Source organism: Pleurodeles waltl, chromosome 9, assembly GCF_031143425.1.
Source record: "Pleurodeles waltl isolate 20211129_DDA chromosome 9, aPleWal1.hap1.20221129, whole genome shotgun sequence".
NCBI classification, from domain to species: domain Eukaryota; kingdom Metazoa; phylum Chordata; class Amphibia; order Caudata; family Salamandridae; genus Pleurodeles; species Pleurodeles waltl.
Window position 1 is genome coordinate 343,203,130 of NC_090448.1, and position 23,641 is coordinate 343,226,770.

A 23,641-nucleotide genomic window follows, 5' to 3' on the forward strand; every position below is an offset into this window, starting at 1 on the left:
CTTGCTGACTCTGATTGTAGCTGAGCAGTTGCAGAGCTGTATGGTCCTTATGATTTGTCTGCCACTGCTCTCTTTGGCCTGCTACGAGGAGAGATGTTTGTTTTTGATCTGTTCTATGTAGAGATTCAGTCAGAAGATATGACTGTGAAGCTATTTGAAAGGCGATGGATGGAAAATGATGTAAAGAAAGATACTAACCCTATTCTGGGCAAATATAGGACGTGGCCTTCCACACCAACATTTTATTCATGGCTTGCAATACATGTAGATCTTTCGCTTTTACAGGAAGGACACTTTATTGAAACATTTACTTTTTCCCCAACCATTGTTTCACAACTTATTTGGCATAAGCAATATTCAATACCCCTTTGGAAGGGAAGGCTTTTCTGTAACACCAGAAAAGCTTAAAAATACCTAATTAATGCTCCTCCATACCATCTGGCTTTATAGCTACTTTGTAAGAATATTATGCTGTAAAATGCACCATTTAGCCCCACCACTTTCAAAGTGCTCTAACTGCATTTTCTGGGGAGTTTTACAAATCGCCAAACGAATTAGAGGGAGGTAGTATTGATGCCTGAAGAAGGTATTTTGAGAAGTCTGTGACTGGGGCATCGGTACCATGCTGATTGCTGGGTTGTGACTCCCACACTGTCTTCTTGTTTCGATTTTATGTTTCTTCTTTACTGTTTTGGGTTGAGTTTGTTTTTATGCAGCTGGGTATGTGGCACCTCGATACCTTAACAGTGTTCCCTCAGCCATAAAAAACAATAAAATAATATTTGCTAATGAATTGCCCGAACTATTAATGATGAAGTGAGTAATGCGTCCACCTTTTTCCTATATTTCAGGTTTATAACGGCAGCACAGAGGCCCCGTACACCAACCCTGGAGCGCCAATCCATATCATAACAGGCTCAGCAGTAAGTATACATTTCCCCCAAAAAATTGTCTTTATCATTTCAGAGGCCTGCTGTTTCCTGTGTTTCTGCAGTCTCTATAGATTTCTACATAATAAATATCTGGTTCAGTTTCAAGACCGGCTACCCTGACTGGGTTTGCGGATGCCTCTTACAAATGCGCCCTCAGCACAGATCGTATCTCTACTTTACAGTAGGAGAAATGTGCTTCCAATTTTGGTTCTTACTAATCAGACTTCCCTACCCTCAATTCTGGTTCATCAGACACACTTCCATATGAGGCACCTGTAATTGATACTCAGTCGACAAAGGAACCTGTTTTATGGCCAGATGCAGTACCATGTTTGCCTGGACTCACTAACTCTGCTGTCCCTCCAGTGACTGACCGTCCATCCAAACTCTTATGGAGCCTTTTTAGATCCCTTGGTCCCAGTTCACACCCTGATGATGGAAGTTTGCTTGAAAACCCGAAAGGCACGACTGGTCCCCTGTGGTTCAGTGTGCAATGGTCACAAAAAGAAGTAAACTCCAAATCAGTTTATTGGATTTCATTTCTACAAGACAGGCTTTCAATGTATTCACATTTAGGGCAAACAACTACAAGTCCTAATAGACACTTGCACTATTCATTATTTGAACAATCAAGGAGCAGCAAGCGCCCTTCCCCTGTGTCTTGAATCTGAAGAGTCCTCACATCAGGGCACACACAGATGTACTGGAGTCTTAGCAGCTGATCCGCTGGAGATGGGGAACTGCAAAGTGGTCTTCCTTAGCACATCAGTGTCAAACAACCATGAATGGGAAATGAAGGTGGAAGTTCTGAATCAGATCGTTGCAGCTTGGGGCATCCCCTAGTAGGTGAGCTTGTCTGACACAGCAATGAACAAGAAATACCCAGTTTTATGTTCAAGCTAGGTTCCTCCTCTAGAACACTGAACTGTACTGTCCTCCTTCTGGTCCCTTTAATCAAGAGAGTATCCCTCAAAATCAGAATTCTTTTAGCCAAGGCTATTCTAATAATATTGCTATATAATCTCACAAAGAACTTTGTTAAATACATTTCTTGATTTGAGGATACTTGCGAGCTAGAATTGGTAGTATTGATATAGGTTGCTGCTCAAATTGTTTGTAGCAGGAACAAATTCAATTTTTATTCGTGAATATACCCTGCTACCACAAGACTAGAACCCAACAATATCAGGTTGTTAGGATCGTCCCAACCTGGTGTTTATAGGTTGACATGGTTCTGCCACTTTGCCTCACCTGTAGTGCAGTGCGCATTCCTCGGGCACTTAATCCACCTCTATCTAGCTCTCTAGTTCCCTGATGTTAATGTGTGTAGTGTATGAGGCTACCGAAGATGAAAAAAAGAATAACCTGAACGTATATTTTAATCTGGTCTGAACACATTTCCTCTACAGATACATAAATAATGTATGTTCTTATGGAATGTTCACAGAAACATACCATAATCATATCCCCTGTCACTCGTTAGCTACCAGCACCGTCACTCCATTCAGAACTGTACAAAGGAAAACCATCCATTGAAATAGGTTTCGGGTTAAAATTATGAAGGTGAAGTAGGCAATGCAACCTTCCCTTTCTTCATGTTATCAAGAAACATTAAGTTTAAAAGTTAAATCTTGAAAGAATCACTCTCTCTAGGCATGACGTACCTTCTGAAGTTTTGGACACAATGTTTTTAGCTAGGTAAGCAGTATACTGTTATCACTGGTACATCTTTTCTTCTTGGTCTTGTGATAGATATCTGGATGTATTTCCGGCTGACCTATGTCATATTCCACAATTTGCTCTCTCTTTAGCAGAGACAGACGTAAATGTCGGCATAATAAAAGAATACAACGCTGACATTTCTTCTTGTCTTTTTTTTCCTGATCAAGGCTCTTTGTTTAAGAATTCTTTGGTTATTTATTTCTTTGGGATCTTTATAATACATTTTCTTTGACCCCGTTTGCCATTTTCCAGTGAGATTTAAACGTAGTGCTTACATTTCCGAAGAGCCAACCATTCGAACCTTTGCATTCTTGCAACATCAAATCTCTTAAGTGAAAAGGATATGTTTCCGTTGGCTATCATGGCTAGATGAGTGAGCAAACTGTAGGCCTAACTGGCTTCCTCTCCATTCACTGTATTTTCCAAATATAGGTCCCTTCTTGGAGTTAAACTTCTTTCCATCACCTGTGAGCTACATAGTTCTGCATGTCACATGGTGATTATAAGTGGGAAAGGAGTCTGCTTCCTGCATTAACTTCTTACAGAATCCCTGGGTTATTAACAGAGTGTACAGAGTTTCCAGGCAGGTTGGACTGGCTAAGTACTGTACTTCTGTATTGGAACAAGACCCCTTATATCTCTTAATGGTTCCTTGGGAACTTGCTCTGTAAATCAGTATCTCAAGATTTATGCAGAGGTGTGTTTCCTTTCACCAGACCTCTAGATAGGGAGGCTATAAAGAACATCAGCTCCTAGATATGTCTCTCATGGCAGTAAGTTTGCTGGGCCAGAGCAGTGTCAGCTTGTATTAGCTTGAATCTAAATTGGTTGTTATGCAAAGCAAGTTTACGATCTTCCAATATTTCCTCCTTCGTACGGTATACCCCACCCCATTAAGGTCTTGCTGCACTACCAAATTGCAGTGCATCTAAGGCACACCAGGGAAGAGATGTGGCATATTCTAACTCTGATTAACTAAGCACAATGTAAATATTTGCACTCAATTAGTCTGACTTGTAAAGCAGTTACTGATTCACCTGGGACCATTCTGGCTTTCTGTCATTCATTATTTACCAGTTCATCAACATACCTCTTCAATGTCCATTGTAGGCTGTCAAAGGAGTCTGAGGTGTTGATAACCACCAAGTGGTACAGATGGGATATAGCTCGCTTCTTTAAATTTCTCATCAATAATTTTGCTTTTAGTGGGTTGAAATCATAATCACACATCTCCTTGAAGTCTACTTTATACTGGGAATCGGATACTGCATGACGCAAATGCAAGTAGCAGAAGAACTGATGTGTGTGGTGCCATGTAATCCTTCTGCATTTCTGCTATTGGGTGCACAACTATTCAAAGCACCACATCTTCTAGTATTCAGAGTCTGAAGGTGTCTCATCTGAATCCCTGTAGCATGGAAACACATTTGAGTCTTTAACCAACCCACAATGGGTTAGTTAGTTTGTCTTCCCAACCTAGGATTTCTAATGTCTCATCCATGCTTTTGAGAACTGTTTGGGTGGTAGCTCCCTGGTACACTCAATAGCTTAACCAAAATAAACATACCATAATGAAACACAAAAAGAAATGGAGATCAGAACTCCTGGATGGCCTCACTCTGCTCAAATCACCCCTCATAATCGCCAATGCCTTATTGTCACAGCTAAAGCCTCTTACTATAAGACCATCATCAGTGAGGCAACTAACAAAACAAAGCCTTCTTCATGGGTGTCAAACACGGCACCAATCCTTTCTGAGAACCCACAGTCCCTGCTTCAGTTGACAAATGCAGCTGCGTCATACAGTTCTTCAGCAAGAAGATTGACAAAACACCGATACATCATCACTTCAATTTCCAGGCCCCCCTCAATCCAGCCATTGCTGTATTGCCCCACCACCAAATGGACCTCCTTCAATCTAGTCTTTCTCCTATATCCTGAATTCTTGGAAGGAAACCTCCTATGAAGATTGCAAACTTCCTTCTTCCATTACAAGACTGCTCCAAAGTAAGGATCTGACATCTCTTTGCTACATTGTCAATGCCTCCGTAAGCCAAGGAGAATTGCCAGATGCCCTTAAGACAGGTCATATCCTCCCCGTCCTAAAGAAACCATCCCTGGACCCAGTCGACTTCACTAACTTCCTTCTTATTACCCACCTTCTATTCAAAGAAAAAAATAATCAGCAAAGCAGTCATCGCCCAGTTATAGGAGCACATCAGGAAGAATAATTTCCAAAATGACTACCATTCAGGCTTCAGACCATAATGCAGCAGTGCGATACCCACCTTTCAAGAAATCAACAATGCCCTCCTCCTCAGTGATGGGAACTGCCCATGCTTCCTTTTCCTACTTGACCTCTCTGCAGCCTTTGGAACAGTAGGAGATCCAGTTCTGATCAACAACGTAAAAACACAGATAATTTTAAGGCACTTTTTAAAATGGTTCACATTCTACTTTGCCAACCAGCAACAACTTATTTAAAAAGGGTCCACAAGATCATGGACACTCCTTATCTTCTGTGGCATACTCAAGGGATCCATCCTTTCTCTCATCACCTTTAACCCGTTATTGGAAATTCTCAGTTCTTTCAGTCAGCAGCATCAAGATTCATCAATAGGCAGCTAATATCCAGCTGTAAATAAAATTATCCTTACTCAGTGACATACAGAGACTTAGAACTTCCCTCAAACTCATCAAATCTTGGCTGTTAACTAACTTCCTGAAGTTAAACACCACAAATACTAAATTCCTCCTGATTGCCTGAAGCACCAAACAACCCCAGATTCAATCCCAGCTCTCCAATGTAAACTTATCAGCTGGCAGACCATGCAAAATCTCTTGTTTTCTTCCTCGACGCAGACCTCTCATTCAAGCAAAACAATGCAAGGGAGACCAACTCTCCCTCTTGAGCAAAGTGAGTCGTTTCTCGTGAAAAATGACTTCAAAACAACTCTACAAGTCTTTTACCTCTCCCATCTATATGCAGGGAATGCCCTGCTCATTGGTGACCTTGGATACACACCTAGCACCCTTGAGTAGTATTCAACATGCAGCAGAGAAACACATTAATGGCTTAAAGAAATTCAACTGCATCCCATCCATTTGAAAAATCTTCAGTGACCCCCCCCCCCTGTCCAGTACAAATCATCTTCCAGACGAGCTATATTACTTATTATAAAGCCCCGGCACCAAGTCCCCAGCCCTGGCACTTTTTTGATTTTACACAAGTTAAGCACTGACAACATATTGAGGGGTAGGAAAGAATAAATTACTCCTCTTGGGGACAGTGTGCCCTACTTGCAGAACTTGTTCAATGTATTATATGGTATAAAAGCATTTTCAGTGCTCCTTTTAGGTCTGTATCCAGCCATGGTAATGATAACTTTCATGTCTGGACTTGGCTTTACAATTGCTGCCCAAAATGGAACTTTGTAATCCTAATATTAATGGGGTTTGTTTTGCTTTTGTATTGCTCAAAGCCGTGTTTTTTCCCTGAATGTTGAATAAAGAAACAAAATAAATAAGTTTAGTTATTGGTTTTCTTGAGCATGAATGCCCTCAGTGGATATTGAGCGCATCTTAGTGATTGGTAGTTAGGCTTGTAGATGCTTGCAATATCTGTATGCCAGTGCTGTGCAACTGCCAAACAAATATACACAGCTGCTAGGACAAACACTACATCAGCTTTGAATATTGAGACATTCTTTGGAGACAAGGGCCTGTAGTTTAAAGAATTCTCCACGCGTGGCATGAGGACCATTATTACTGGTACTTCATTCGTATTAGATGTTATAACGCTGTACACATCCTTTTAAGGTCATGCTTGAAAGAGATTAAATTCATTGAGTAAATGAAGGATATACTCCCAATTAACACTTCTGGATTTCTTTCCTCCTCCACCCCTCCGTTACTCCAGTCTATCTAACAAACTCTCATATCCGCGGCTCAAATTAACTCATAATAATACTAAAACTTTACTCATTATTTCCTGATACTTATCCATCACTAATTCTTGTTGGGTTCCGGAGTAGCGTGCTACTCACCAAAAAGCGATTTGACGCCTCGTCAGGGGTAGTAAGCGCTAGATAAATACGATTACAATACAATACAATACAATTCCTTCTATGGAGGGAAAATCACATAAGACCACTGTGGCCACTAATAAATGTGCCAGGTGGCCCTCTTGTTCGCCTAGGGGGGAGGAAGACCACCTTCTCCCAAACTGAATGACTGCCCTGTGTCACCTAACAGGGTGTAATAGGCTGCAGTACATCTTCTTGCCTACGGCCACAAAGCAGATGTTAGAAACTAATCAATGTTTGACATTTAACTGCACTGAGCAAGCACACAAAGCAGATTGTGTTAATTTAAGTGGTTCTGGAACAAAGCCAGACCTACTGGCTTTGCTAGTGCTGGTTATCTGTGTAGCTGTTTTTAATACTGCACTTTTACAGTACCACTCAGGGCTGCCATCTGATGCGCCTCATCATCTGGGCAGCTGCTTCTTTTAAAAACAATGAACACCTATCCGAGGGACAGAGTTTGAGCGTGGGTGGTGGGGCAAAGGAATAAGCGGTGATGGCGTCCTGGAGTTTGAAAATGTTAGCTTCAAACTATGTCAACTTTCGCCAGCGCATGGTGTGGTGTCACAGCTTCCATTGCAACTTCCACAGGGCTGCAGAGAAGAGCTTGACCCCTTCGTCCCCGACCCCCGGAGTTGGAGTGCAGTGCGTATCAAGGACTATGGGTTCACCCGCATGTGGGTGGTGAACAGGACTCACCTCCACCTACAGCAGATTTCGGATGACCAGGTAGGAACAGATGGATACTCTTTATGAACACTGTGGAGAGGGGTGGACAACCTCGAGGGCCATCACGCCATCTTGGGGGATGAAAGTGAAAGGTACAAGGAACGATGATTCACAAGTACGAATGTGATTCTTATTCAGCTTGTTTCTTCGTTTGCAATGACTCAATCAGTGTCAGGTGTATAACCTGGTTTACACCTGATAGATGGCAATTGTAAATAACTCTCAAACGTTTGGGGTGCATATGAAATGTCAGTTTAGATTTTACAGAACTGATTTCAAATTTGCTGAGATAATTAATGCATTTCGATGAAAGGGCAGAGGGGATATCTTTCAATAGTTTTAAGAGTTTTTGTTGCATTTTTCTACAATTGTATAAATGTACTCTTTAAAATGGTGTCCTTTTCGTGGTCTTAATTCCTGTTTTTCTTTCTAGAACGGCGAGATTGTGGACGACTTTTGGGTGGTTAAAGAAAAGCATGGACCAGATGCTTGGTGGTCGTAGTTATCAGATCCTTGAGTCTAGCCAAGCGATAGGTGAACTTTCTTCAGCGTCCCACTGTAGATGTTCCCTTAGAATGGAAGAGACTTTAAATAGCCCACGATCAGTGAACTATGACAGGATGTAATTCTTTATTTTTCACTCCGGATTGATCTCGTGCACTTTGTTTCTGCCTGTTGACTCTGAAGGAGCTGTTCCCAAACAAAGCAGACTTAATACTCACTTGTTTCAATAGGTTAATTACAATGACTATATTGAGAAAGCTTTATATTTGCCAAGCCATGCAGGTCGCACGGTCCGCAAACTCCTGATGTCTGCTGGCTAAATAATTTCCTTTGCCACAATTAGCCACGTCATGGTCTACCAGGTCAGATTGGTTGATGCCTCAGCCTCCCTGTTTCAAGGCACATGTATAGCAACATCACTGTTCAAAGGGATACTTCCCCTGCCTATAGCCAATGGTAGTGCAAGGCTACAGTCTATGCCCTGAAACCTAGAGATAGCGCTGCAGCTTGTGGATGTGTCTTGTATGAGCAATATAAACTAAGGTATATCACTGTCAAACTTGAACACTGATTCTGCTACAAGGTGTGTAATCGGAACCTGAGGACCAGTTTTGCTCTCATTGCTTGATGCTGCTTGATCAGGATAAGCAGCAGACTAGTTCTGCTGCGTCAGACCAAAGCCTGAAGATTACGATGGAGGTTGGTAACACCCAAATCAGCAGTATGTATAACCTGTTCATCTCATCTGTGTAAGACCTGAGCTCGTGGTGTCTCAGTAAAGTGTGGTACAGCTCTGCTGTCTGCGACCTTGGTCTGCAACATTTACCACACAGGTATCATGAGTTCTCTAGGTATGTAACACACAGGACAGCTTTCTTACCTACCCATCGTAACAGTGTGATTTGTGAGAAATTGCCTAGAGCCCCAGACTGTGTAATATTTAGCATACTTCACTGAAGGTGGATCGCTGTCTGGAGTGGAGCCCGACATGGGCCGGCTCCACAGGGCCCTATGCAGAGCCCTAAGCTCGCCACCGAGGTTGTAAGCTCAAACAGGGAACACCTTCCCACTTTGCCTAGTTACTGCCTAGCCAAAGGCTATTGTGTCCAAGTTACTTCGAGCGATCCATATTCTTCCCAAACACTTGAGGAAAACGTGCTGCTGAGATAAGTGTATCTCCAAACTGTTGGCTCAGATCTGGGTCAGTTCCAGACCAGGCCCATGGGGATAGGATCCTTCCTCCAAGAGGGGTCCTGCTGCTTTCCTCCCAAAGGAATCTCTCTCTTCTCCTTTCTCCTTCCCAAGCTCTGCACGCTGACATTTGAAGTCTGCATATAGTCTTTGGAAACTCCCAAAGCATTCATACCTGCATTTATCAATAACTCCTCTGTAAGACCACAGCAGCCACTTAACCACATGCGTGTCCAGGAATGCCGGATCACCTACATTTGTGCAAGAAATACAATGCTGGAGCATTCTCCTGGTCTCTCTAGCGGTGATTGCCAATAGGCCTGCAAAAATACTGCCCCTGTTGGAATCACTCTCTGTCCTGTAAAGATGAAACCATACACAAGATTATTCAAGAAAAAAATATATATATTTGATTTTTGGAGTTACAGCCCTTCAGCCCAGACTAGCCTGCTTGACATGTATCTCATATTGCCTAAGAACACACCTAAGCCCTATTAACCTAATCTACCACATAGAAACAGGAGTACATCCATGAAGAAATGTCCTTAAGAGCGCAAGAATAATCACAATAAACACAGAAAAAACTAACCCTGGCTATCAGAGCAGCCTGCTGTTCAGCATAAAGCACTATAATAACTCATCAGGGGTAGTAAGTGCTATATGGATGCACTTACAATACAATAAATATGTAACCTTACTGACCCACACTAAAACTAATACCTTAACATTCAGCATTCCATTGTAGTTCATACAGGCTGCGTAATAATTCACTTAAACTGCTTGACATTAGTACTATCATATAAAACAAAACTTTTATGGGCAATTTCCATCATCCAGTCCTATACCAGTTCACAGCAGTAAATTACCCATTACCAACTGAACAGGCATGGAATAACTGCAGCGATCTTCCACATACTGCTGTTTAATGAAGGACTTTAATTTAGTCCACCACTGCAAGTCTCAACAAGCTACCTACTATGGCCGCAACTAAGCAGATCTCTTCACCATTTCTCAGTGGAATCTAAGCCTGTTCAGGACTATAAACGTCAAACAGAATATCTCAGGATGGACAACCCAGTGCAGAAACCAGCTAATTGGGCTATGAACATAAGAAAATACCATAAGGGACCTGCAGAGGCGCTCAAAGCTGCCAGCTTACTGGAAGCCATAAACTGCACCCCTCTCATTTCTTCGTCCATCGTCCTGCTAAGGTCTGCATTCCAAAACATATTACCTGCACCATGGGGGTCATCACACACAATATGGAAACACTTTTGCACACAAGATCAAAACAAAGACACCACAGTTCCAACCACACACCCTATCGCTGCAGTGCTCCATTTGGTGTAGTACGTGCTATATACATTGTGTAATAAAACACATAGAGTCCTTTGCTTTTCTGCAACAGCTGTCCAGAGCTATGTTAGTGTATGGATTTTCCATATAATTGTAATAGTTGTTTATATACTGCTTGGTCGTAATCACCTCCTTTAAGCATAAATGTCATATGAATAACAGTGATTACTTTCATCCATTTCCTTGTTAATCATTAAGATTGCATATATTTTTCTGCAGCAAGTGCATTAGCCCACTGAGCCATCTTCCTAACTTGGATGTCACTATGTGTTGCTTACTTTAGTTTCCAGGAGATACTGTGGTCTTTCTATGTCAGTTATTAAGTAATGGAACATGTTGTTTTACTAAAATAAAAAAGTAATTGTTTTACAGAAATACAGATATGATGCACTGTAAATACATATTTAATACAGTAAGAAAGATGCATAACTTACATCAGATGGAGAGCTCCTGGCAGATTGATACTGCAGCCCCCTGCTCACCTCACACTGACTGGTCGTCAGCTTTACCCCTGTGATCCTGTATTCAACATCTGGCTATTTAGTACTGAGTTTCTGTTTAACCCATCTGTGTTCTGTGGGGCAATCATACTTGTACAGAGTAGTTGTTGGCTCTTGACAAGTGAATATCCCAACACCTGCTGCCCAGCATGAGTTAAACTTCCATGTCCCCTTACTCATGCTTGACTGTGTGCTGCAGAAATAATGAACAGAGAAATGTGGAGAAGGAAGCATCCACAAAAAAAAAAGATGGCTACAGGGCCCAATCTAAGGCCTAGTTAGCAAGAGACAAGAAAAGATACTTCTACATGACTTGTCATGTTTGTTAATTTCCAGTTAAATTGTTCTTGCTGATCTTGATGACAGCTTTCCAGTTTGGTCACAATAATGTTTCATTCCTCAAGGACCTTCCACAGCTCACTGTGCTCTATTTATTTCCAATAACTTGCTGTTGTTCATGTAACTAGTTTGTTCCACCATCTCCGGATGACATTAACATAGGCTGTGAAGAATCAACATTCATGCAGTGAGATAGTGTTTAGGTGCTAAGGCAAAATGATGTTTAATAAGACTGTCCTCTGACCTGCTGAGAATGTTACATTTGTGTTTATACCACAATGATTTCATAGTTTTATTGATTTACTATGTGAGAATAGTGTGTACAAACCCTCAGTTTTGGGGGTGAGCTAGAAGACGTTCCTAAAGATGTAGTTGCTGCTAGGAATATTGTCTATTTCTCTTTTGATTTTGCTGCCTATTTGGGACTTAAAAGATTCCAGTACGTTGTAATGGTCTAATTGCTGAGAGCCTTCATGGTAAAGCCTTTATGATTTGCATTTACCAAATCTGTACCACATCTTTTTAATTTTTGTAATAAAGTCTTTAAATTTATTTTGCTGGTGTAGAACTCAGTTGTTGAGTGGGCCCTCACGTTAATGTATTTTGTATTTGTTTGGAGGTACATTCCCTCAGGGACACGTTGTCTAACGAAATTGAGTCTTAACACTGTCTCTGATTCATTATCTGTTGAGGTAATATTTCAGGGTCCACAGTTATATATTCCCTCCTACACTAGTGACCCTTTTCCGTCTTCCATAGCACCTAAATTGTTTTTTTTATCTCTTCTTCCCTATTCTCTCCTAAAGTGGCTTGGCTTCTATCTCACCCTCTCACTCCTCTAACCCACTGCATACATAAAAAAACAAATGTGCCTTGAAGTAGGCAATTTGTTTTTAGTCTCGCTAACCAGACAGCTAGTAGGTAAAAGCCTATTGTGGGCTATACAAATAACTTAAAGTGGGCTTAGATTCCACCCACTGTGTAAGAATCCATTTTGTATTGCTCTTTTTACTTTAACACATGTAGTTTGAGTTCTCTCTCTGAACGCACTGCCTATCGCATATGTTATCTTATGTATATTTGTGTAAGTAAAATAAGCCTGGTTCCACACCACAGGCTCGCAGCTGGTCTCTTTCCCTAGCTGGGGCACGTTACTCATTATAATCATGTGGTAAAAATAACTAACCGGCTGTTGTATTTTGGGGAGAGAAAGGCTGATATCTATACCTTTGAACAACGCAATCCTTTGAAGGGTCTCAAGAATGTGGGAAGTCAGGCAGCTGCAGAAGGGAGTCGAGGACAAAGCAGGGAATGGAACCGGTGTGTGGAAACTGATTCCCTCCTTAAAATATCTGTATGACGTATATCATTATTTACTTACTTTATGTATCCTTTGATGTATGAATATAAATATCACTGTTAAATGCTCCATGCCAGCACACTTTACTTCAGGCCAGGGATGCCAGTTGTAAATCTGTCCTCTTTGCTGCAGCAAAAATAGACCTTTGGTCATTGATTTTTCACTCTGGCTCTCCAGGTCAAAACTCCTTTGTAAATGCATTTGTAAGTATCTTTGAAAACTTGCTTTACAATTTGGCGCCCGAACAGGGACCTTCCAGTGGATGTCTTCAGTAGCGCTGTCACGAGACGTGCTGCCAGTGGGGGGACGCCGTTCCGGAGGTGTAGATTCCAGGGGCCCCTGCACAAAGACTTAGTTTCAAAGCAGCTGCATCTTATCCACCTGGCAGGCCTTTCCCCGCTTTTCACGACATCCCAGCGAAGACCCTGAACATCGGCTTTTAGCTTGACTGATTAGTCTGACACGGGCGGCCGGAGATAAATCCAGGAAAAGCAGATAATCAGGTGAGAGTGTTCCTCGATGGCTGTTTGTCTGCTTTAACTTGCATTTGAGAGAATAATTGTTTTCTAGATAACTGTTATAAATTTTGGGAATGATTAGTTCTTGGTAAATTTGCATTTGTACAAGGTACTATTTGACAATTTGTATTACATGTGTTTTGTTAATTTTTAATATTTTGTCCAGGCCTGGACCAATTTGTAAGTTGGTAAGCATTTGATAAAAGGGGTTTGAAAAAGTGACTTTGTTGCATGTTACATTTTGAAATTTAAAGGGTTAGATATGGGAAATAAAAAATGCTGGCAAGGGCTATGTCGTTGTTTTCGCCGAAATCATGTTCCACGTTTAGATAAAAAACAACCGATCCCAAAAGAGGGAACACCAGGGTGGGACATGTTAAAGGATTATGGTTTAGAGAATAATTTGTATAACAGTATATGGCGCAGATATACTAGACATTGTCCTGACCTCCAGTGGCCGGAGGATGGTTCTTTTGATTTAAAGAAACTAACCTACTTACAGGAATGTTTGTTTCATAAAAAGGCTAGACAACACATGTTAGGTATACAGAAAATGGGAAATTGGGGCCACCAAAAGAAAAATTAAGACAGATAAATTGGTAGAGAAAGAACAAAGGAAAACCATAATGCAAAAAGCAGCACAATACCACCATTCCCAAACCCAGAAAAGAATTGAGTCTGAAGATAAAGTCCATAGAGCCACAGATGTTAGATAATAGCCCCACTGCACCTCCACCTTACACCCCCCCTGCAGTAGCCCAACCTATCATGGGGACACAGCAATAGCAGCAAGGGCAAGGGCACAATTTGGGAAATCCAGGTACACCACCACATCAGCATGTGCCACAGCAATCACAGACCCCAGTCCAAGTCCAAATTTCTCCGCCCTCTGCTCCACCATTACCATCCAGCACTGCAAGTTTACCAATAAGGTCCTCTATCTCTAATACCCCAAGTAGGCAACGCCGACAAGATACAACCATTCATACACTATCGCCCATGTGGAGCACACCTATGAAGCCGATTTCGGCCCCTAGTACACGCTCCACTATTGGTAAGGATGAAAAACGGGTTATCAAAAATCAGTCAGGGACTTGGATGGCAAATCCTATTTACACTCACACCAATATTATGCACACAGTACAAGATATGCCATATTTTGAACAGCAATTAGCAATTAAGTACATGAGTGTAGTCCAGTGTTCCCATAAGTGTAGTGCCCACAAGAAAATTACTGATGATATAGGACGAGGAAATGCTTTTGGAGATTCTACTGCAAAAGCAACAGCACAAGCACCATTTGACAGTGCATACGTTGAGAGTAGTATCAGTGGGGAGCCCAAGAACGAAGTACTAGAAAATACCTTGCAGTGTGTGAGAAATATTCAAGCAGAAGCAACAGCAGAGGAAAGGGAACAGTGAGAGAAGAACGGTAGACTAGACAATGAGGGCTGTTACACAGATGACACAGACAGAAGAAGATGGATGTTACCTAATTGTTATGTACACGCTATGGTCACTATGGCCTACAGTCCTGCACACATCAGTGCCCAAGGCATCAAGACAACTTTGGACCACGTTTGGAGTAATCCCATGATATCCAAAGCTGCTAATAACCTGGTCAAGAGTTGTATGGTGTGTGCAGTGCACAATGCAGGAAAAGAGACCCCTATGCCCCCTGGCCATTTTGCCCCTCCTGACCTCCCCTTTGAGGCTATACAGATGGATTTTATCCACATGGAACCATGTAACAAACTGAAATACCTGTTAGTGGTAGTATGTATGTTTTCAAAATGGATAGAGGCCTACCCATTAAACGACAGTGGTGCCTTCTCTACCGCCAAAATATTACTCAAAGAATACTTTCCTAGATACGGATTACCAAGATTAGTCTGGAGTGACAATGGCTGTCATTTTGCTAATGAGGTAATGGGAAAAGTCTGTACCGCCCTTAACATCAAACAGCGATTTCATGCTGCAAATCACCCACAATCAGCGGGCCTTGTAGAAAGGTATACTTACACTTTAAAGAGCAAAATAGCTAAGATTTGTGCGGAGACCAATTTAAAATGGCCAGATGCTTTGCCCCTAGCATTAATGTCCATTAGGACGACTGCCATTAGCAAGTCACGATTATCCCCCTACGAAATTGTCATGGGAAGGCCAGCCAATATCTGGGGGTTACCACGACCAAAGAAGATTTCTGAAGTACAATATCCTTTGTTTGTAGACTATTGTAAACAATTGACTAAAGATTTTCGTTTGTTCCACCAACAGGTCAAGGCCAGCCTACCGACTCCTCTTGAAGGCCCTGGGTACCCTTTCAAGCCGGGGGATTGGCTTATGACAAAGAACTTTCAAAGAACAAACAGTTTTCAGCCCAGGTGGCGGGGGCCAGCCCAGGTACTGCTTGCAACACAGACGGCAGTGAAAGTGGAAGGAAGGAAAAACTGGATACATGCTAGCCATTGTAAGCGTGCACCAATTCCACTGCAATCTACTCCAGCAGCAGAATTACCGTTGTCTCCTGATCACAGAGAAGTAGGGAGACATGATACACCTCCACATGATTCAAGTACTACCATTTCTGCTCCTGAGGTGACACAGCAGCCCAGTGACGAAGGTTTGTTGTTTGAAGATCAACAAACTCATTGATACAATCTGCGTCCTTGCCCACCCAAATGAACAGAATTCTGGAGGTGCGTAAAGTGGTGACCCCAACGAAAAGCTACATTTACATCACCCTGATAGCTCCCAGCTTGGAACAGCAAACTGAGGTCTCTTCTGAATGGCCAAGGAATCCTTTGCTCAGCAGAATACGGCACGCTTGCCTTCATGAAATACAGTTTCCCGCTTTCACCACCACAGGCATTTCCGATGCCCCTGATGTACAGCATTAAAACAAGCTATCCTCACTGTTGTTACGCATACCTTGGGCGACGAGGTTGTAAATGATTGTGATGACTGAAACCTCAGCACAAACATGAACACGGGTGACTAGCCTGTGCAACGGCACAAGAACATTAACTGTGATAAGAAAGTGTGTAAGTGGGGTTAACAGTTCTGTGACTGTCGAGAAAAAACAAGTACCAGTTCTACAGAAGCGGGCAGTCATTAGGGTTGGTGCGGCTTGTAGTCCCAGTGGAAAAGAAGGTTCCTTTTTCTGTTAAGTACCCAGCACACCACCGATCTGATTTCAATTGCTGACCCCTGCCCTCATTTTGCTGAAACACTGAACAAACTGACTTACTATACTGAAGAAGAGCTTTGAAGTATCGCGACCTACTCACTGAGAGTTGAGTTCTCATCAAGAGTAAAAAACTCGACAAGGAGTGATCAAGGGGCCCAGGATCGAGCTAACACCTATTGTCCACTGTTCAAAAACTAGTTTATGGACCAACTAGTGCAGCTGAACTGTTAGAGTGGGAAGCACGGCGTTGCTGAACTCTAGTGGGTTGTGAACATTGAAGGAAACTCACTTATTTGCATATATACATATATGATTATTGGTATAGTGGTCTCAATATTTTGTATTTGCATATTTGGTAATTGTGTGGATATATTTTTGAACACACGTAGGTGGTGGAGACGAGTAAAACGGCACCATAGAAAGGTAGTAGGAACAAGGAGGTGAGTAGAATAAAATTATGAAAATATATGCGTTTGGCAGGACAAATATCCCTCTAGAGAATAGAGAAGAGTGGTCTTGTAACTATTTCTACAAAACAACAATGAAGTACCTAGTGACCCTCATGTTAATATGTATAATGTCCAGCGGTGTTGCATCATTGCTGCAAAATCCCACCTTACATCCATTGATAAAGATTCATGGAAATTTGGCTGAAACACTAAGTCTCACTGACTGCTGGATTTGCCGACACCTGTCTAGAGACCCTGAGGACCCTATAGTCCTTTATGAAGTACCAGTATCACCAGGAGAACATGAAAGAGGGGAAGTGTGTCTTGTACCCAATACCACTTGGAGATGTGACCAACGAGAATATCAGTGGTACCCTAGGTGTGCTTTGCTCCCTAATACCTTGGCAGAATACAAGCTTTCCCCGATTCCTGGAGAGAATGTCACACTTAAAATGTTTCCATATGTTTTGATACTTATTTTTATGGGCAAAACCCAGAGGCAAAATACATGGGGAAGGTCCCACCTGAACAATGTGTTTACATTTTGTTATTTGATATTAAAACGGGGAACTCGGATCTTGAAGGAGAGGAGAAAATAGACAGAAATTGGACTTCATTTATTAATGGGACTCAGCAAAATTACACTGTAAATTATTGGAACCTGGCGTGGGAGGAAATGAGGTTCTGATAGATCCAGAAGGATTGTTATATGATCCCTCAAGGGAACAAGATAGAAATGGGAAGAATTCACCTGTAATATTGTCACGGGTTTTCCTAGGCCCCCTCTGGATGGCTAGGTGTTCTTATGTTGCACCCTGGGCAAATGTATCATTAATAAATGAAATTTGGGTGGATTACAAGTATTGTAATAGTTCTGAGCATGACACACCAGAGGGTGTGGGTTTGCCCTGAATAAAATACATCATTATAAATGCACAAATCCAGGGAGGCATGTATTTTGTATGTGAAAGAACTGCATATAAAGTACTCGCTCTAAACTGGGAAGGGATATGTTCAATGGCATACTTGCCACCCAACATTACCGTGATATCAAATATATCATCTTCCCAGCCCCTTAACATGGGGAGTTTTGCTCATAGGTACAAACGAGGGACGCCCATTTTGGAGGAACGAAAGAACTGGGTATTTCAAGTACTACATGTTCTCATTCCAGGATTTGGAATTTTCGACTTACAGCTGGCAATGATGAACATGTCTGCTGAATTAGCCATTGCATTTAATGCCATCAGGGAGGCCATAGGATGTATACAGCTAGAAATAAACTCTGCAGCCCAATTGGCGATACAAAAATGGCTTGCTCTAGATTTGATTACGGTACAACAAGGAGGAGTATGTGTTTTAATCCAACATCAGTACCAGCAAAAATGCTGCTACTTTGTCAACAAATCATCAGAGATAGAATTGGATATTGGGAAAATAAAAGAAGCAGTACAGGTATTTGAAAAGGGGGGCCAATATGAAGGAGGCAATTTAAGCTTATCATGGTTATGGTCTTGGCTCGGCGGGTGGGGCTGGTTGTTTAAAGACATACTTTTGATAATAATAGCTGTTGTATTAAGCTGTCTGTTAGTACAGTTCTTACCTGCTTTATGTCCCTGTATAAAATTGTGTAAACTTCCTCCAGTTAAAATACTAGAAACAAATCGAACTATGATGCAGAGAGAAGAGATAAATTCTCTAATGGCTATTGGTCCCACTATTCTCACTACAGATACTGGTTGCTCATACCCATCGGTTGTTTATGTCCCCATGAATGTAAATTCCAAGGAAGTAGGAGTAAAATTCAACATATATGAGGGAATTTAGAACTCCTTTCAAAAACGTTGGTTATGTTCAGGGAGAAAAACTTAAAAAGGGTCGATTGTAAGAATCCATTTTGTATTGCTCTTTTTCCTTTTACACATGTAGTTTGAGTTCTCTCTCTGAACGCACTGCCTATCGCATATTTTATCTTATCTATATTTGTTTAAGTAAAATAAGCCTGGTTCCACACCACGGGCTCGCAGCTGGTCTCTTTCCCTAGCTGGGGCACGTTACTCATTACAATCATGTGGTAAAAATAACTAATCGACCTCGGCTGTTGTATTTTGGGGAGGGAAAGGCTGATATCTATAACTTTGAACCACGCAATCCTTTGAAGGGTCTCAAGAATGTGGGAAGTCAGGCAGCTGCAGAAGGGAGTCGAGGACAAAGCAGGGAATGGAACCGGTGTGTGGAAACTGATTCCCTCCTTAAAATATCTGTATGACGTATATCATTATTTACTTACTTTATGTGTCCTTTGATGTATGAGTATAAATATCACTGTTAAACGCTCCATGCCAGCACACTTTACTTCGGGCCAAGGATGCCAGTTGAAAATCTGTCCTCTTTGCTGCAGCAAAAATAAATAGACCTTTGGTCATTTATTTTTCACTCGGCTCTACGTGTCAAAACTCCTTCGTAAATGCATTTGTAAGTATCTTTAAAAACGTGCTTTACAACTGTTTCCATTGGTTGGCTTTATTGTCCCTCTCATATGCTTGCCTCTTTTTCAGTGGCTTTCCTTTCTCTTCTTGTGTTTGTTATTCTCCTTGGGCATAGCCTCTTTGCCATCTTTTTGATTAACTGACTTGTAACATTCCACTGCTCACTTTAGGAGAAGTTTTTTATTTTTCACGAAGTACTCCTAAAATGTATGTGATTTCTAGCTCTGTCCCACGTGCGCTCTACCCCTGCCAAATACTCGCACCTACGGACTGTGTTGCTCTGTCTCCCCCATCTACTGCATTTTCCCCTCCATTATCTCTTCTCTGCCAAAATAGCTTTATTCTTATGCTTTTCCTCCTGCCCACTCTACTATCTTTTACAGTTTTTTAATGCTTTTTTAAACGTTTTTGAAGGGAACAGGAAGCTCCCATTTCCTGCTAGGCTGCTCCACTTCCAGAATTGTTGTTTAATACAATTCAAAATATTTTTTCTATACAGCACCAAGTGGCGTCACCAGGTGTGAGCATCATTCAGTAGGCAAGACCCTGTGTCATCGCCCCGTGATGCAAATTTTCATTTTATTTATTCATCTTGCACGGCATTGCCAAAAATCATTGGCAAAGAAATAAGACCCAAATGAGAGACATATTAGCTTTGCCTATGCTTGTTCTTTATGCTTCTTCCACCTGAAAGAGCCATTCGTTTAAGCTGGCACGCCACAATGCCCTGCGCCCTTAATTCTGCTCTGTAGTCTGCCTTACACCTGTGAGCACGCCTGGCCTTATATGGTCTTTTGCAATTTGTTTATAAATGGATGATTAGAGGTTTGATGGACCTTTGGACACAGTTAAGTAACTAGAAACAGCTCGGCTTAATACAATAAATCATTTATCAAAACTCTGCGTCAGTAAACTTTTACACACCATGGCCCATGTGACCATGAATAACCACACCTTTCAGTAAAAGTTAGAAAATGTATTTCCCTAGATGAACAATGCTACTGTCACGTAAAGCAATCTCAAAACCAGCTGATAAAAGTAGATGATTAACACAGGTTGACCAAAACGGCATAAAAATCTCAATCTAACCAAAGCATTTAACATTAAACATTCAAGAGATACTGAGAAAAATGTATATCAACAATAACTGAACTATAGAGATGGCATACATCTAGACACTTACAGGTGAATAAAATCAATCCTACGTTAATAACATTTGTTGAACATTGACACACTAACTAACCCTCTAATTCGAATGGCATGATTGGCCTTCATGCAAAAAGAAAAATTAGGCAAAAGTTAATGTGGAAAACATCTAGCTACGGCTCTAGTAAAAATATAGCGTTTGGTACCTAAAGAGAAAAGAACAAAAATCTATGGCAACTACAATTTCATCTTGTAATACCTCTCCTGAATGGATCAGCAAGTAGAGACTTATTCGTCAGCTGGACATCCGTCTGGTCAGCATTTTCAGGGGGAAGAATTGAAGGGGATTGTCTCAGCCACAATTGGGCTCTGATTTAACTGAACCAAATTATAAGGGCCATCAAACTAAGAAGACAGCATTAATAGCATTAACAATTAATAATAGCTACTCGAAGAGACCAAAGTTAGGAAGAAAGGGCATCTGGAATTGTTCTGCAAACTAACTGCTTCTGCTCTGCCCCTAGTAAGTGCAGTTGGGATAAGTTCAAATCCATAAAGTATTTCTCAAGTCGTCACTGGTCAGAATATCAGCTGTTCATAGTAGAACCAATAAACATTAATTCTTAAATCTGTGATATAGTTAGACAGCCTTTCACACATTGATGATTGGCTCCTCTTCTCCTGTCACCAGTTTCCATTGGGTAATGTTTAGTTGCAATTCATAGCTCCCGTCAGTGAAGTCACTGTCAGGTACTGGGAACGTTAGCTTCTCAGGCACCAAAGATACAAATGTAACTGTAGCTAGTACATCGTATTACAGCAGACAGTTCTCACAAGAAAGTTTATTTGGTCAACACTGTATGAACAATGTGCCAAATTCTACTGTAGGTTTAAAGAAACCTCTTACTAATTCTATATTCTCTTCTCTAGCTATGCTACTCAATTATTTAATAAGAGGAACAAAAAAACCAAGAGATCATGATTTGAGTAGAAATATTGAATGTATTCTTGATTATAAAATCTTGTTAATAGAAGACTGCAACTAATTCCATATGTTATTCCTTCTTCTACTGCTAAAGGAATTTGCCTGCCATCATAACACTCTCTCAGATTCATTGTCTCAACATATTCATACAGCAAGTGATAGAAAACATTAGAGGAAAGAACTCCTTGTGAGTTATCTAGGTGCAATTATTTCTCACCCTGCTTAAACTTGTCTAATTCTGTTAGTGTGGTAATTTCTAAAAAAGAGGTGTGATTGGTTTCAACTTTACTCAGAAAGCTCACAATCAATAATAAACATACTGTCATGCATCTGTCGCTAAGCCAATACCTCTGGATTTACAGCACCTGCCGTTCCTAATCTTCCTCTTGTGGTTATCCATGATCTGTAAAGAATCAGAAAGTAGAAGAGAAACATTTCAGCTATGCAGCAAAAACAAAAATATATCTTCAATCTTCTATGCAGTTAGGACAGGTTCTTTTCACGTGTGACTGGCATGCACCCAGTTTGGAATTCCTGCACACTTAACAGCAGTGGTAGTAACTAGTACTACTTGGTAGGGACCCTTCCACTGAGGCTCCAAACAAGTCTTCCTCATGTGTTTTCGGATTGCAACCCAGTCTCCAGGTCTCAGGTTGTGACTTTGTTCTTGGGATGGCAGCACAGTTGTTGCTTCCACCTCATCAGAAAAGGAGCGAACCACATCAGCCAGACTCTTGCAATAATCCAACACCATGTCATCTGTTATGTTCACAAGAGCATTGGCAGGAACCGCTGTTAACCTCATTGCTCTGCCCATGAGGATTTAATGCGGTGATAGTCCAGTTTTCCTATTGGGCGTGTTTCTCATGCTCATCAGAACTAGCGGTAGTGCATCTGGTCATTTTAGATTCGTAGAAGGACACATCTTTGCAAGTCGTGACTTCAGGATACCATTCATTTGTTTTACAAGTCCTGAGGCTTCATGATGATAGCTACAATGCAACTTCTGCTCAATGTTTAAGGCTGAACATAGTAATTTAATTTCTTTGTTGTTGAAGTGACTTCCTCTATCTGATTCTAAAGAGACTGGAAAACCAAAACGTGGTATCAGCTCCCGGAGCAATAACTTTGCTACTGTAAGGCTGTCATTACTACTTGTGGGGCATGCTTCAACCCAGTGACTAAAAATGCAGACAATCACCAGCACGTATCTCAATCCTCGACACACAGACATTTCAATAAAATACATTTGCATTCTGCTAAATGGACCTCACTCTCTCCCAATGTGGCTGATGTTAACAATGGTTCTTTTACCCACATTCATCTGTTGACAGATGATACATTGGTGGCAAACTGCTTCAGCGACCTGTCTAAATTTTGTATTAAACCATGTCTGCTTAAATGTTTGAATCATTGCATCCCTCCCAATACGTGCTTGACCATGATAATATTTTGCCATTTGAGTAAGCAAACCTTTAGACAAGACCACTTGACCCTCCCCGGACACCCAAACATCATCTTCTCTTTGGACACATTTCATTTTAACCCACCTTTTTTTTCTTCTTTGTCAACATTTTCTTGCAGACCTTTTAACTCTTCCCAGGTATCAACAACAGTCAATGCATAATCTGTACACATTTCTTCTTCTGGCAACAGTTCCCATTTGTCTTTGAAGGATATACAATTCACTTCACAAAACCTTGTGACTTGACCTGCATATCCATTTCTCATTGAAACAAAATCTTGCGATCTCTGGTGCCCACTGCATTTCACCACAGCAGTCTTTTCAGACATTTGTAAGGCTTGTAACAAATCATGAATTCTTTCACCATTTCTAATTGACCAACCAGAAGAGGTCATGAAACCTCTCTGTAACCATAGCTGGCCAAAATCATGCACTATTCCAAATCCATACTGGCTGTCTGTGTAAATGGTAATTTAAAGCTGTGTAAATACATGGGATGCTCTAGTAAGAGCCACCGACTCAGCCACTTGTGCTGAATACACTTCCCTAAGCAAGGAAGCTTTGAGTATTCCTGAAATTGTGCACACTGCATATCCTGCTTTTAAGATTCCCGTATTATCTTGTAAACAGGAACCGTCAACAAGAATGATTTGGTCATTTTCTTCCACTCAGGTATTTTGA

At 41.3% G+C, this 23,641-nt stretch overlaps 1 protein-coding gene across 2 annotated transcripts in view; it reads left to right on the forward strand.

Annotated features, from left to right (window-relative positions):
* Positions 1-11,910, forward strand: part of ACP7 (acid phosphatase 7, tartrate resistant (putative)) — a 68,481-nt gene extending 56,571 nt beyond the window's left edge. For both annotated transcript variants that reach the window (XM_069206910.1, XM_069206911.1), the window contains exons 12-14: positions 852-923; positions 7,331-7,468; positions 7,902-11,910. In XM_069206910.1, coding sequence (XP_069063011.1) covers positions 852-923; positions 7,331-7,468; positions 7,902-7,970 — 279 coding nt within the window. In that variant the 3' untranslated portion in view covers positions 7,971-11,910. The remainder of the gene's footprint in view (positions 1-851; positions 924-7,330; positions 7,469-7,901) is intronic.
* The last annotated feature ends 11,731 nt before the right edge of the window (positions 11,911-23,641 follow it).